The sequence below is a fragment of the Anarhichas minor genome, unplaced genomic scaffold (genome assembly GCF_050575085.1).
Source record: "Anarhichas minor isolate MPS153535 unplaced genomic scaffold, ASM5057508v1 ptg000055l, whole genome shotgun sequence".
Taxonomy (NCBI): Eukaryota; Metazoa; Chordata; class Actinopteri; order Perciformes; family Anarhichadidae; genus Anarhichas; species Anarhichas minor.
Genome location: NW_027466501.1, coordinates 6,239,918 through 6,256,619, shown reverse-complemented (window position 1 = coordinate 6,256,619; position 16,702 = coordinate 6,239,918). Strand labels below are relative to the sequence as shown.

Genomic DNA, 16,702 nt, shown 5'->3' with positions numbered 1-16,702 from the left:
AGAACGGAACCATTGGCTACGGATCTTCGAATTTTTTCTTTTAAAATCAAACTAAAGCTTTCCTTTTCACTGGAGCATGTTCTTAAATGAACCAGACGTATTTGTCCAGCACACTTGTTTGTGTGTGTATGTATATGTATTTCTATGGCTATTTGAAAATGTTTGCTTGCTGTTGTGTTTTTATGCAAAGCAATCTGAACTGCTTTTGTATGATACAGTGCTACACAAATAAATGTGAATTGAATTTGAACTGAACTGACTAAGAACCAGATGAACCCCAACTCCCCTCCCCAGTGACGACTCTCTATTCTGGAGAGAGACGTCAACAGGCTTTTTAAAAAACAGAACCCCTGCAAAGCAGCCGACCCAGACTCTGTCTCCCCCTCCACCCTGAAGCATTGTGCTGATCAGCTGTCTCCGGTGTTCACAGACATCTTCAACAACTCGATGGAGACATGCCACGTACCAGCCTGCTTCAAGGTCTCCACCATCATCCCCCTCCACAAAAAAACAAGGATCACAGGACTTAATGACTACAGGCCCGTCGCCCTGAGGTAATGAAGTAATTTGAGCTCCTTGTCCTGTCCCACCTTAAAACCCTCACTGACCCACTCCTGGACCCCCTGCAGTTCACTTACAGAGCCAACAGGTCTGTAGGCGACGCAGTCAACATGGCCCTCCACTTCATCATCCAGCATCTGGACTCCCCAGGAACCTACGCCAGGCTCCTGTTTGTGGACTTCTGCCTTCAACACCATCATCCCGTCTCTGCTGCATAACAAGCTCTCCCAGCTGCACGTGCCCGACTCCACCTGCAAGTGGATCACAGACTTCCTGTCTGACAGGAAGCAGCACATCAAGCTGCGAAAACACGTCTCAGCCTCCCGGACCATCAGCACCGGTTCCCCCCAAGGCTGCGTTCTTTCCCCTCTGCTCCCTGTACACCAACAGCTGCACCTCCAGTCCGTCAAGCTCCTGAAGTTTGCGGATGACACCACCCTCATTGGATTCATCTCTGGTGGGGATGAGTCCGCCTAAAGGTGGGAGATTGAGCATCTGGTCACCTGGTGCGGTCTGAACAACTTAGAGCTCAACGCTCTAAAGACAGTGGAGATGGTTGTGGATTTCCGGAAGAATGCAGCCTCACCAGCCCCCATCACCCTGTGTGACTCCCCCGTCGACGCTGTGGAGTCCTTCCGCTTCCTGGGCTCCATCATAACCCAGGACCTGAAGTGGGAGCTTAACATCAGCTCCTTCACCAAGGCTCAGCAGAGGATGTACTTCTTGAGGCAGCTGAAGAAATTCAACCTGCCAAAGACAATGATGGTGCATTTCTACACAGCCATCATTGAGTCCATCCTCTGCTCCTCCATCACGGTCTGGTACGCTGCAGCCACAGCCAAGGACAAGGGCAGACTGCAGCGTACCATTCGCTCTGCCGAGAGGGTGATTGGCTGCAATCTGCCGTCCCTCCAGGACTTGTTTGCCTCAAGGACCCTGAAGCGAGCAAGAAAGATTGTAGCCGACCCCTCTCAGCCTGGACAAAAACTGTTCATGCCCCTTCTATCTGGCAGGAGGCTGCGGTCCATCAGGACCAAGACCTCACGCCACATCAACAGTTTCTTCCCATCCGCAGTTGGGCTCATTAACAGAGCCCGGGACCCCCACTGACTCCGTCACCCCCAGTGCAATTTCCTACCAATCACTCCCCTGCACATCCCTTCTAGGTTTCTTATTTAAATACACTCGACACTTTTACATTACACTTACATCTCACTTGACTATAGTCCTGTTATCTGTTAGTTTGTGCACTTTATTTTATATTTCACTTTATACTGTACATTTTTATATGCTTCTACTTTTTGCACTGTGTTGATTGTTAAAAGTTATGCACCACCCGTCATGTCAAATTCCTTGTATGTTCAACATACCATGGCAATAAATGGTTCTGATTCTGATAATAAAGCTAACTCATAACTGCATAGGACCTTGATTACTCAAAATGTAAGGTGACTAAAAATGGCAACCATATTTTCAGTTCCGGCAACCAAAAGCTGATGCTTTTAAAAAGTTAGTGTCGAGCCCTGTGTCCACTTCCAGCAGTTTGCAATGAGCCACTGGTTTTATATGTAAGATGTTTGCAGCCAATAATGTTCAGGTTGGGGTTGCTTGATACAAACTAGTTTGATCTGTATGAAGCGGTGTGTTTATTGCTGGAAATGGTTGTGGAAGTAAGTGCTTTAATATTCTGTCACTTATGGGACTGTAACCCTGGAATCCCTTCTAAACCCAAGCACACCTGTTGCAGAACAAAGGTATCTCTGAAAGTTTTCAATTTACGTGCAGTGGAGTATTACCATATATTGGAACAGACTAAGGTTTGTTACCGTTATTGAAGAACAGTACCTGTCCATAGAAAGCTGGGCGACTAGCGTGACGTCAGTGTTGTCAGAGCTGGGTTCATACTCGTAGTGGAGGAAGTAGAGGTGCGTTCGGTGGACGGTGAACCGTTCTCGGCGAAACTCGTAGCAAGGATCATCTTCGTCCAGCTCTGACAGAGTCTTCTGAAGCTGCAGGCAGAGAGGAGAGAGACACACCAACAGTAAGACATTTTATGGACAATGTTAGGCTGGCACGCAGCGGCCGGACTTCGGAAGCAGGAGGACGGACACAGAGAGTATGTGTAAACCAACCAGGTGTTTATTTCACCGACAAAAACAAACAAATACATGGCATAACTCTTTCAGGGACCACGGGCTGCATGTGGTCCTGGCAGCGACAGCACTAGATGTAATTATGGCAGCCTTATATAGTCTGCCACTAACGAGGACCTCCACATCACTGTAAGATAGGCGACTCCGCCCCTCACTCTACCCACAATCCCCTAATCTACAACAAATACATTAAAATGGATGCCTAACATTCTAAGGTCAATTATCTATATGATCTCTATTGTGGTAAGACATCACCATAGAGATCATATCCGGCCCAAACAGAGGATTCAATTTTCCTACCACCCCTCTAGTAATTACCACATGGCACCTTCCCGGAACTATAAAATGGTGCTCTTGTACCCTGGGGACTCTTTTAGGAGGAACACCCTGGAGAGGAGACACAGCAGAGGTAAGTGCTTTGAACATGCAGGTTATTTGACAGCACTATTAATATATTCAATCATTTTAGTTAAAGATAACCAAACCAATAATATGTTTGTGTCTACAGGCTCGAAATTCAATAATTACTCCTGAGACCATATCAGAACCTTACAATAAACATTCAACTCTGTGTGTGAGTCCCTTATTGTCTCAAACAGTCCACAAATGCCTGCAATGGAGAGGGTCTTTGTCACAGACAAGAAGGTTAACCACTGAAGGTAATGCTGCATCACAGTCTCTAGACCACCAGTGACTTTCTGTCCCAAAAACTGCACCATGATCGAAATAGGGTGAGAACAGACTGATCATGAATCACTTCACATAACGGGGTAAATGGACTGCATTTGTAATGCTTTCATCCAAAGCACTTTACAATTCACTTACCCATTCACACAGACTCATAGAGATATGCAGAGGGCTGCTGTGCAAGGCCTAACTATCAGGAGAATTTTGCTTATGGGCCCCTCCTGGACAAGTGGTCAGGAGGGATCAAACCGTGGAACCTGCGCTCAATGGAAAGTTGGATAATTATCATGTTTATCTATGTGAAGCAGGATTCATTAAAGGTAAACTTCTGTATTTTTCTATCTTGCTTTCCCATGTTTTTCTGTTTAAGTGACTAATGTGGACAATCATTTCTGAAACTGGTCTGGTGTTGACAGAGAACACTGCAGACGGCTGCCGTTAAATGCCCATAGTGATTACATTGCAGCTCGTTAAACAGCTATTGTCTGCAGCACTCTCCCTCAATACTGGTCCAGTTTCAAAAATTGGTGTCCCCATGACAACTGGGCAAACTTTATCTTCTAATGAATATCATGCTATATAATCGAAAGCTCCAGAACAGGTACTAAAAGGACCTGGAAGTAAGTTGGCTCTGTGAAGTTCCGTTTGAAGAATGAACTCAGAAGCTCATCTATTGTGGCATTTAAAGGACAGGGGAACGTTTCTTATCCTTTAAAGCCTGCAGAGTTTAAAGCTAAAGACTAAAATGGTCACGAGTAGAAAAGGACAAGCTCATGTCATGTGTGAGCTGGAACCAAATTGTTCCATGGGGAAGCTCTAAGTGTCATTGCCAATAAACACTAGCTTACATGGATATTTATGTTGCCCTGGTGTAATAAATTAGGTTTTGAAGAAAACTGATTAAGACAATATTAGTAAAAAAAAAAAAAGACGAAAACACTGATAGTGTTTTCAGTTTGAGCAATGTGTTTTGATTGGTTAATTGAGGTATCATTCATCCCCACTTGCAGTAATTGGTTGTAGGTAAAGGAGAGGGCGGGGTTAAGAGAAAAGAACGGGAAGAAAAGAGAAGCGCGAAGGAAGGAGGAGAGAGAAGAGAGGGGTATAGATAAAGAACGGGAGAAATGAGAGTTTAGATAGTCCATGACAATGTCCTTTACCATCAGTCAAGAACCGACAGTACATTTCTTGTTATGTTTAGTTAGGTTTAGGCATTAAAACTAATTGGTTAGTGTGAGGGGAAAATCATGGTTTTGGTCAAAATCAACTACTTTCTTAAGTTTAGGGAACCTTTGTCACCATGAAAAAAACAATCTTGACTGTTGGTAGGTACCGGCAAAGAGACCGTGGACTCCAGTGTCCATTGCTATTTTAACCCATCCATCCACTCCAAACTCCCCTGTGAGGTTTTCAGGGCATAGAACAATGTCACACTGCTTCAGCCTTTGCTTCTGACGATAATCATCACTCATATTGCCACTAAAGGTTGTTGCCAATTAAATATAAATCAACATCTTACTTAGGCATTTGAATTAAACACTTCACTGGAGAACTTCTGTGTCCATGTCTACACGTGTACAAGATATTTGTGGTGGTTATGCTGGAGCATGGAATAAGTTAAGGGCTTTTCTGTGTCCCAGTCTGCCACCTCTAATCTTACATAAATCCATTTAGCACCAAGCTGTTACAATTGATTACAAATAAAATGCAGTTTTCTCCCTGATTAGCTCTCACCAAACACACAAACGGTGATACAGGATTTGCTGAGCACAAACCTGGAGTCTTTCGCACAGTGTACTGCAAAAATGACGCGTTAATAGAGCAACACATCAACCAAAGTATGAATGGATGTCAGCCTTCTGTACTCTGGTCTATGTAACTTGTTAAAGAACTCTAGAATCACTGAAGCTCAACAAAGATTTGGGGAATAGCAGAGAGAAGTGGCTGAAGGGCTGTCAGCAGAGGAGCTGTTGAGAGGCATCGCTCTGCTTTGAACAGCGTTATTAGTGGAGCTGCAGTGAGTGACTGGGCTGCAGTGGCCCTGTGGCGTCTGGTCTGCAATCTGCAGCCAATCCCTCAGTGACTTCATTAGTCTAATCATCACTTTAATGGGATTTAAATTGGTGCTCAAACTCTGAAAAATTGAGTGAGCAAACTATTTCCTGAGTTAAGGACACATTAGAATTGAGTGTTGGCAAAAAAAGGCTCTTGCGTACCATGATGGGAAATTATAACGTGATAAACTGACCACAGTGCTGACACTTAAATAATTCTATGGTCCCATAGTGGCTGATTCTGTAAAAACTCAACTCCAGACCATGGTGAACTTCAGCAGCTTAGAAGCTGAGGAGGTGTGAATGAATGACTCTATACAGTATACTGGGCACTTACAGGGTGTGTCGGGGCCTTGTTAAGCTTCAAATGAAGCAGGTTATACAACATGTGGTCCAATCATGTCTACAGTGTTTACACCTCTTCTGAATGGACACACTGGAAGGTGGGCTGAAAAGCCTGCTGTCATAGTCTGCCTCCCACTGTCTCTTTAATCTCTCTCAGGGAATTCTGTGTTTTTTGTTTGTCCTTGTAGTGTGGACAAGATAGATTGTATAAATAATAAAAAGCAGCATGCTCTACTGAGGAATCCAGCTGTTTAAGCAGAAAAAGGACAGTGGTCAGACCGTCTTCCCCAGACTGATTGATACAGAATTCAATGGACAAAAAAGGTTTACAAGCAGGCTCAATGAGAAATATACAGGGAGAAACATCTTTTTTTTTTAGTCACCCTAGTGCTGTGGCTCTAGAAATGCCAATGTTAGTCGGTTGCCCATACTAGTTCAGAGTGAAATATTTAGGGTTGGGTTTCTGACTCTGTACTTTTAAGCTTACCAACTAAATTACGTTGTTACTGCTGAGCACTGAAATCAATTGGTGTCAAATTGCAGTACCTGAGATTGCACCTAGTTGAGAGAGTAACTTAGACTATAGAGAGAGAGTGAAACTCTCTACACTTTTCGAAACTCTTGCTGCAACATTTAATGCAAAATGCAAAGCTGGCCAGGGCAACACGTCTAACCTGAGGAAATACCTGGTCAAACAAAAAATATATCTAAAAGCTGAGTGTACCATGTCCCCCGCAGCAACCACAGCTAACGTTAGCACACCTGCAACCAACGCTGGAGAAGTTAAACACTTTATAAAGTGAGGCATCGACAACTTCATCAACATCATCAGGTGGTTAGATAGCTAGTTGGATAAGTTGCTGTTGGAGATAACTGTAAAGTACTAAAAAAAAAGATACCATTGGATACCAGTACCAAATTCCTGGAAGCCATATTGATATCAGTTCAAATGTGAACAGTACCCAACCCTAGCAATATTTGGTTTGCCAGGGAATTTTGCACAAACAATTATGGTCCCAATAGAAGAGAATCTGGTGATCCCCTAACTTGTATCTAGCACCATCTAAATTTCAATGTAACCCATCCTTTAGTGCAGTGGTCACCAATCTTAAGCCCAAGAACCCTGACCTCTGCCTTGGTGACAGGCAAGATCTACCTATTGAGGCGTTGAGAGAAAAAGACTGTCCAGACTGTACTTACAACTTGAGGCTTTTTATTTGGCCTAATTGTAATTGAATGAAATCAAACACTTTGGTCCAGCTTTCAAATTGATGTGACCAAGAACACACTAAATTACTTAATTTCAGTGCAACATAAAAAGGAAATTATTTGTTAACCGCACACAATATGAACAAGAAAAAACACATTTGCAATGAGCAGGCTGGATGAACTACCAATATTAACTGAAGTTACAACACAACACTGACAAAATTCTCAGTCAGTGCAACTAATGTAAGTGCAGTTCAGCTCTGTGTCCCATCACAATGCCATCAGAAGTCATGTGACTCAAGTCAGTGTGATGGCTGTGACTGAACACTGTCTGTGAGTGCCTTGTAGTTCGGCTCATAAGCACAGACAGCCAGTCTGAGGCAGTCTGTGAGGTGTCTGTCAGTAAGCCGGCTCCTGTACTTTGATTTGGTGATTTTCATCTGTGAAAATGCCATTTCACAGAGGTAAGTTGGTCCAAAGTAGGCACTCACTTTTAGTGCACATGCGCTGAGGAGAGGAAACGTCTCTCTGCTGACAAGTCCCCAAAAGTCATTGTCCCTTGACCTGGCTTTCAGCTCTATGTCATTTTGCATATCAACCATCTCCATGTCCATGTCCACTCCACCTGGCAAAGCAAATGCTTTCTGGAATTTGGCTGCAACCTCCTCTGTATCAATAGGCAGGAATGGGTTTGAAACAAATGCAGCAATATCCTCCATGACGTCTAACTCACCAAAACGTCGACTGAACTCTGCTGCCAGTTTGTCCAGGTGCACACAGTACTGCGCAGGGTGAAAATCATAATTGTCTTTGATGGACTGTCACATTTTCTCCAGGTTGGTAAAGTGTGTCAGCCTCCCTTTCTTAAGATGTGTGGTCCAGATACAGAGTTTGGCCTTGAACGCATTCACTGAGCTTATCATGTGGGGCAGGTGCCGGTCTTTTCCCTGGAGCTCGTTGATGAGTGAGTTCAGTTTTGCCGTTAGGTCTGTCAGAAATCCCAGGTCCAGTAGCCACGCATCATCTGATAGTTCCTCGTGCTCCTCGTTCCTTTTCAACAGAAACGCCTTTATCTCAGGCAGCAAGTCAACAAATCGCTGCAGCACTTTGCCGTGACTCAACCACCGGACATCAGCATGCAGAAGCAGGTCTCCATACGCGGAATCGAGCTCATCCAATGTTGTATTATTCACATCAACTCTACAGACATCCTCGGATTTAAATAATTATAATAATAATAAATACGAGAATATTTGTATTATTAACAATTACGTTTCACATTTATAGTCATGATTCTATGAGGCATCGTGATATCATAAAATAAACAAAAGCACTGCACGAACACTGCAAATGTAAGTGAATAAATAAATAAATAAGCACTAAACTCAATCGTGTGGATATAGCCACAGTGGAATAGAATGGACATATCTACATTCTGCAACAGTATCTGCACCGGTGAAGTTAGGTCTCAGTTTACTCGACTGGTGCTCGCTTTCCGCTTTGACATGATTTTAATCAGTCTGAAGTTGCTTTCGCGTTGCCTGTGGAGTCTGTCGATTGTGCACACGTCTCTTCAGTTGCATGCCCTTATAAGGAGTTGGCGGGGCGTTTCTGTATGCAAATCCAGTTGCACGAGAATGCACGTTCAATTTAAGAATCCTCATTCGGGGGAACACAGCTGAGAACACTTCGGCTGTGAAAGAACCCATTTTCAGGCGTTCATGAATCAGTCGGAGATCTTTTCTGACGTTGGTCTTCCGAAGTCCGTAAGAAAACATTTCAGAAGACACTTCAGAAAATGTTTGAGAATGAGGCCCAATGTGTTTCTGAATTTATTTTTATTTTATTTTGGAGAGCGACAGGGAAAGTCTCCGAGATCGACCACTGCTTGGCGACCACTGCTTTAGTGTGTGACCAAATACCTGCAGAACTAACATTCTTATTGACCTCAACAGTAACTTCCTTTTAAAGCAAATTAGAAAATGTTAGCATGCTAATACAGGGAGTAAACAGCAGCCTGGCTACAGATGAATACCACATCGATTTTGATTAGTTCAGTGCTGGATTTAAAAAGTCTTCAATAACGATCTCCACCAGCATCAGAAACGTGGAGAAAACAAAGCAACCCAGGCTGACCAAACACAGTTCTTGTGGTCTGCAGCCCATACATGTAGTAATATTTTTTAGGAAGCAACCTCAGCTATAGCATAACACACAGATTTCTTTCAGTATTGTTACGTTATCCTCACCCACAGTAGCTCTACATGCCTATTGTAAAACTTGAAAGCTCACAGAACAACTGGGCGTCACAAGGTACCAAGACACCCATGGACAATTGTTTTGTATTTTTCCCTTGCAAGTCTCACACAACAGAGATTATTTTCCTTTGGATATTTAAAGTGCTTTACTTATAAATGTTATCAGTGGCCTGCAATGTTAACAGTTTATGAATAGGGTCTTTTATTATTGTTACCATTATTTCCCTCACTTGTATAAAATGTGAGGGGGGGGAAGTGACGTGACAGGAGTATGGAGCGCGCACACAGGTGAAGCAGTTGGCGTTTAGTGGGCTCAAAGAGTAGGATTTTCTGGTGACTGCTCAGCAAAGGAGCAGAATTATTAACCTTTGTGGATTATAAAGCAGGAAAACTTCACTGGACTACTACAAGAAAGACCCCACCATCTAAATGGACTGTAGTGAGATAGCGTGTGTTCTATGGATTTTGGAACAGCGGCGTCTCATTACATTACAGTCATTTAGCAGACGCTTTTATCCAAAGCGACTTACAATAAGTGTATTCAACATATTCAAGAGAACTACTAGTCACCAGAAGTCATAAATGCATCTCCTTTTTTAAACCAGCATCTAAGAGCATAAACCAGAGCAAGAGTACAGAAACAAACTAGTATGAATACAATAAATGCTAAGTAAGTGCTAAGTGGAAGGCTAAGGGTAGTACTTCTTGAAGAGGTGAGTTTTCAGCCTGATGAAAGATGGGCAGCGACTCTGCTGTCCTGACGTCAGTGGGGAGTTCATTCCACCACTGTGGGGCCAGGACAGAAAACAGCCGTGACCGGGTCGATCGGCCGCAGGACCTCTGAGCGACGGGGCAACCAATTGCCCCGAGGCAGCAGAGTGGTCGGGCGGGGGTGTAGGGCTTGACCATGGCCTGGAGATAGGAAGGAGCTGTTCCTTTCACAGCCCTGTAGGCTAGCACCAGAGTCTTAAACTGGATGCAAGCTCTTACAGGGAGCCAGTGTAGAGAACGGAGAAGGGAAGTTGTGTGGGAGAACTTGGGGCGATTGAACACCAGGCGAGCTGCAGCTTTCTGGACAAGCTCCAGAGGTCTGATGGCCGACGCCGGGGCTCCGGCAAGTAGTGAGTTGCAGTAGTCCAGGCGGAAGATGACAAGAGCCTGGATGAGCACCTGCGCCGTCTCGTCAGTGAGGAAGGGGCGAATCCTCCTGATGTTGTAGAGCAGGAATCTGCAGGAGCGTGTAACTGATGCAATGTTTGCTGAGAATGACAGTTGGTCGTCCAGGGTCACACCCAGGTTCCTCGCAGTCCGAGTTGGCGTCACCACGGTATCATCAATGGTGATGGACAGGTGTCGCTTCCACCTCTTATTGATTTTGTTTTCGGCCTCAGGGATTTATTTATCATCAGACTGTTTTGGGTTGAATTTTGAAACTTTGGGACTGATGGGACACTGGGTTTGAGTTATAATTTGTGAATGTTTAGTTGTTTATTGTGTTGAGTACAGCGGGAGCCTTACAGTGTTTTTGTTCGCTGTAACGTATGCTGAATTTAATTTGATTTACATTAATATATGGTGTTATGTGCAACTAACTGTGTGGTTTTCATTTATATCTGATCATTTTAGTGAGGAATAGGGAGAGCCTTTCAGCGTGTTGTCGTGGTTTCAAACATGTTAGGCAGTCAGATATCAGATCCGCCCGTTCCCTTAAATTTCGCATATGTACTTTTCCCCTTAGGTTACACATCACAAGCAAAAACAGAGAAGAGGTTACACCTACATTTTCACTGTTGTGGTCAGCCTCGCTGGGACAGCCAAACAGCTCTCGCCGCAGCAGGTTGCCATCGTACTCCAGAAAGGTTAGATAGAGATTCCGAAAAAACTCGACATGCTTGTTCTTCACCCGCAGCTTTTTGGGAGAATTCCAGTGGATCACCTGGGCAGAAGAACCACAGAGAAGAGAGCAGGGAAAAAGGTTATCCGGGTACTGTTGTTCTTGTCATGGTCAGATCTCTTTTTGGGCAAGGCACAGGCCAGTAAACCACTTCCATTCCACCAAATGATAAATGTCCTGGGATTTAAGACAAGTCATTAAAGCACAAAAACTTTTGCCCAGGCCTCTATGGACCCATAACACTATCTGGTCACAATCTGTACTTATCAAGCATCTCAATATATATTTTAGTAATGACAGTTATAAGATGAACTCCCAGGATATTCTACCTACATCAAAGAAGGACATGAGGGGTAGTTACAACTTTTCCTGCTTTCATACAACTGCTTGCTGTGAATTTGCTGACACTCTGAACCACAAACTGGCATCAGTAATAGCGTACCCACTTCAGTTATGCACACCCACTCTGACGCAACTACTTCCTCACACCTTTACAAGGTACCACACGTAAACTTCCTTTCAGATTTTTAGTTTCATGATTCAAGTGCAATGAATAATTCCAGTATTCAAGCCAAAGAGCTTTAACCAGTGTCACGGGGCATGGTGGAGGACTCAAATGCAGGCCAGACCAGAAGTTGAGTGAAGCAGGTGTTTAATGAGTAGTTAAATCAAAACAGGGAATCCATGGACGAGACAAGAGACGAGGGGAAAAATCCAGCAGAATTAGGCAGGGCAGGCAGACGGGGAAACCAGGAACAAGATGAGCCAAACGAGCGGGTAGACATGACAATGATCTGGCAGTGAGTGACTGAGAGGCAGGGGTTTGTATAGTGGCTTGAACAGGTGAAGGGAGTTAGGCTGATGCTGATGGAGTGGCTGACAGGTAGAGTGAGGAGGGTGTGGAGCAACACAAAGACACACACAGAACACAGAAGGCAAAGCCTGATCGTGACAACCAGTCCTCAAATGTTCAGCTCCGCTTCTTCATTCACTCAACTGCCATTTCAATTCATTTCAGTGCTTACACCTCAGCCTCCACTTCAACTTCTTTCAGTGCTTGTACTGATAGTAGTTACACCTCAACTGCCAATTCAACTTCTTTTCGGTACTTCAACTTCACACACATTTCATGCTCACATTTGAAACAATCCTTTCAAATGTTTTAACTGCGTCAGCTTGTATTGCATTAGTAAAAAGCAATATGGCAACAATATTAGGTTCGTTTTTTAGACGATGGAGCCACTAGTGTGTGACAGGCCGCAATTTACTGCCGAGTCACGGCCGGCAACATAAAGGAGATCATATTTCAGTCGAGGTGGGAAGAGGCACACGTGTTTGTTTACTGAAAGTTTGTGGGCTTTTTTGGGGAAACGAGACAAGGCGGGTCCTCCTGCCAGTGCATTGCAAGCCTGCGGCCCGTAACGTTGGCGAATGTCCGGTCTACAGAGAGCGTGTGTCTGTGACCTGAGTATGAAGTAAGCTGTAAGTTACAGCTGTGAACATAGCAGTGCAGTGTGTCTACAGTTTATTTGTTGGTGAATAAATGCTACAGCTCCTCAAGATACAAGACAAGTGCCTGTGTCTTTTTTCTACCTGCTGATAAAGTGAAGGGGCAAGTCCAGCTCAAGCTCACTTAAGGTAGACTGACCTTTAAGGTGGATAAGCTATTCTCGTTTTAGTGATGAGCCGCTCCTCCACAATTTGGTGGAGCACCTGCTGAGACAAGTGCAACACCAAGAGGTAAAGTTCAGTACACCAGTCCAGTCGGTTTGAAAAGGTTTACACCGGCCCAAACCTATTCGATTACATCTTGTGGTTTCTATAGTAAACAAACCCGGGGTCTGATCTAGTTATTTTAATGCAGGAATAAAAAATAAAAGACAGAAAACAGCATCACATGTGGGTGTTTCACAGACACCACGATCAGCCTTAAAAGAGCTTTTGCGTAGGTTTTAATTCCAAATATTCAAATTAAGAGTTGGGCGCCAGACTGAAGAATAATCACACTTCTACCCTGTCACTTTAAGAAAGTGTTAGAGAGTACTAGAGAGATAGCCTGCTACCCCCACTACAAAAAAATGAATACATTTTTATCAATTAAGTCTTGCTGTATTCAACCCCAATATTACTAATCATGGTACCCAAATACAGTCTTATACACAAAAGGTCCATTAAATCAAGAGAAACACAATACTGAGTCCAGATATGAAAATCAAATGCCCCATAAGTAAGTAAATGAAATGAGGACTCCAGATAAATGTCAGCCTATTTGTGAAAGAGATGTGGTGTATGTGTGCATGCGTGTCTGTGTGTGTGTGTGTTTATCTTTTGAGCAAAGATGTCCAGAAACTGAATTAGACTTCAGTGATCTCCTCCTTTAGCCACTCTCATTCTCCTCCCTGCTGCTTCTGTTAGTTGATTCTCCCCCTTCCTTCCCCCCGCTCACAGGTGTGTCTCATTTATCTCCTCACTTCCCCCATCTTCTTTTATTGTCTGGGTGGAAAAGGGCTATTCAGTGCATTTCTTTCTTTTCTCCCTTTCTGCTGAAAGCTGAAACAAACTAAAGAAAAATATCTGCATATCTGGCTTTCTAATCAGCGTTCACCAACTGAATTAAGTCGAATCCTGTATCTTGTGTTTGTTGTGCTCTGGAATGATTTTTCTGCATAAAACATCATTGTGTCTACAACAATATATTACATAATTTGGCTGTTGGTTTTCTTTCACTGTGTGTCATGTCTGCTCTCACACTTAGACAACATCAAGGGTCACCCATCCATAACCACTTAGCTTAGTTAATATAAAAGTCAGATTTATGCTTGGAGCAATGATATTAAATGAGTTTTGGTACTGTCAAAGCCATTCAAAAAACACCTACATTATTGAACATTATTGCTTTGGGGTGTCATAAGGCCAACTAAATGTGGGAGGGAGCCTGATCACTACTACCAAACTGTTGGTGCATTTCCCTGTTGGAAAAACTGCTGAAAGTGGAAGAATGTGTTATCTAATGAATGGGCCGAGTCAGCAATATCTTTATAGTTCTACATTCTGTATGTCCACTCACATGTTGGATGTATACATGACAGACTTGGACAGCTCTGCATCTCCTTAAACCTACAAAAGACAAGACGCTTTTTCAAGCTTAACAAAATCCATAATGCTTTTACTCACTTTGAGTGTGGGGGTGGCTTGAGACTCTTGAATAATGTAGGTCAGGTCTTGTTTGTCTGAAGTGGCTGAGTGTGAGTGTAGTGGAGACAGCAGGGTCTCACCTTGAGGTCTGACACGTCTTTGTAGCACTTCTCAGAGCGGGTGTGGTCGGACAGCTGGACGTTCCAGAAGCAGGGCAGCTGGTGAACCAGGAACGGGTTCTGTTTGATCACAGCGTTGAAGATGTCCTGCAGACACACACACACACACACTGAGCCTTATGCTTTGCCTTATGTTTCATCATCTACAGGCCTGCACCTCACAGTTCAATCTGTTTATTCAATGACCACACAAGGCTGTTTCTTATGCTGCTTATTGCATGGATGTGAAAACAAAACTGCAAATACACTTTCTCAAATTACCATACACTGTGTCTTTCAAACTTAGTATCATTTTTCTATTCTTTTATTATGGTATTGTACTCTTTTTTTTTTTATCAGCAAATGATGACAGCACAAAGGTGACACATCTTTACAGACTGCAGAGGATGTTAATGCTTATGACTTAAGTCTGTGAGCTTGGAGACGATGGCATGTATAGAAGGAGACTGGAAGGTGTAGCGTGAGCGGATCCTGCCCCAGGGAGGCTCACACCTAACACGGTGATAACTCTGTCGGTAATCCGACCAACCTTAGTGGGCTTTCGTGTCCCACAGAGGTGTCAGGAAAATACCTTCGGCCTTTTATCTCACCCCGTTGCTGAGTCGTTAGAATTTCGGAAATTATTGTCTTTCTGAGAGTCTTGCACCGCTACGCCCTAGGCACTCTCAATAGGATGTAACCCTAACACCCAGTATGAATAGTTATGTAGGACATCTATACTTTACTATTGCCTATTTTAAGTTTCTCACCATTTTTGACTAACACTGCCAAGTCTTCATTCAGGGAACTTACCTTAAGCTCCTCTGGTAGAGTCAGTCGTGTGATGGTAAATTTCCACTGTGACTTACTTCTCCTGTTTTATTAGCTGACCACTCAGTGTTTTGGCCCTTTTGTATTAACAAAGTTTATCAATGTCAGACATGGTCAGTGAGGGTCCTCTCAGGTTGAGTAATATTGGATGTGTGTCTTAATCAGGGACATGATACTGTCAACTTAGATAGGGGGCTGAATGGGGATGCAATCAGTGGACCAATCAGTGATTAACCATTCAATGGTTAGTCAGTGAATGATCACTGTTGTCCAGATGTCCTAGTGATGAACTCCTCCTATCCCACCATGTGCTCAGGGCATTTATAAGTCGTACACAAGCAACACTCTGGGTGCCTTCCTCCTTCAGACCGCATTGCGGTCTGTATGACGATTGAACCTTCTCTACACTGAGAATAAAGACTCTAAGGACAAACTTCTTTTCTCAATGTTTCTCAATTTCAGTATCATAGGACTCACTAGGATAGCAGTCATTTAAAATTGGTAAGGCTGTGGTTTTATTAAAGTTTTTTCACAACAATCACATACAACAATTTCAATTCAATGAAACAGTCTCAGTGTTACAAAAAGCTAATACTATTAGTCCTGGTTTAACAGGCTCTCTCAGTCAGCTTTCGCTGTGAGTTTTTTCCCTTTTTTTCCCATGCCGTCTTCTGATAGCAGAAGTGTCTTCTAGTCACCCCTAAGGGTGAAGACTGTGTTCTCTCAGTTTTGCAGCTGCTTTTTATGCTGGTCTGAGGCTTGTACCTCCCTCAGGTTCATGCGTCACTAACACGTGTCCTCCTGTTAAGTAGGTCAAACACAGGATGTAAGGATCATACAAGGCTTGAGTGACTATTTTATTTATATAAGGCGTCTATGCAGTTTATGTTTAATCACTTCTATGAAATAAAACAGTTTATATGGTGTAACGGTTAAACTTTTAAATCAAACAGGTTACAGGTTGTAATAGTTATACTTTTATGCTTTCATATTTTTCTACAATCTTCTAACAAAGGTCAGAACTGACAGGACACATGGGTATGAATCAAACGCACCTGGGAGACATGAAAGATTTTGGGTTCATCCCAATTCTAATAAAAGGGCGTGTCGTCTGGTAAAAGACTTTCCCAAAGGTGTATGTAATGTCCCTCCTCAGTCCTCAGAGCATTGGAACCATCTTCGCAATGGCAGACCAGAACCATCTCATCACGTGAGGAGCCATCAAATAAGGGTACTGACATGTCCCCCTTGAGTTGTGCCTCACCTTGATCCTGCAAGGGTGACTCTGATTAGTTGGTTTGCACTGTAACAACTTGATTCATCATAGAAACTGTATGATGATGTCTTCCGGACTCTTTTGTCTTGTTAGTGTTTTGTGCGTCTCCAGATGTTTCGGCTTTAGTTCTGGCTGAATCCT

At 43.4% G+C, this 16,702-nt stretch overlaps 1 protein-coding gene across 1 annotated transcript in view; it reads right to left on the bottom strand.

Moving 5' to 3' along the window:
• Nucleotides 1-16,702, bottom strand: part of large1 (LARGE xylosyl- and glucuronyltransferase 1) — a 139,994-nt gene that overhangs the window by 10,324 nt on the left and 112,968 nt on the right. Inside the window, exons 9-11 of the mRNA XM_076076049.1 lie at nucleotides 14,437-14,562; nucleotides 11,048-11,203; nucleotides 2,407-2,570 (exon numbers count right to left, since the gene is read on the bottom strand). Coding sequence (XP_075932164.1) covers nucleotides 2,407-2,570; nucleotides 11,048-11,203; nucleotides 14,437-14,562 — 446 coding nt within the window. The remainder of the gene's footprint in view (nucleotides 1-2,406; nucleotides 2,571-11,047; nucleotides 11,204-14,436; nucleotides 14,563-16,702) is intronic.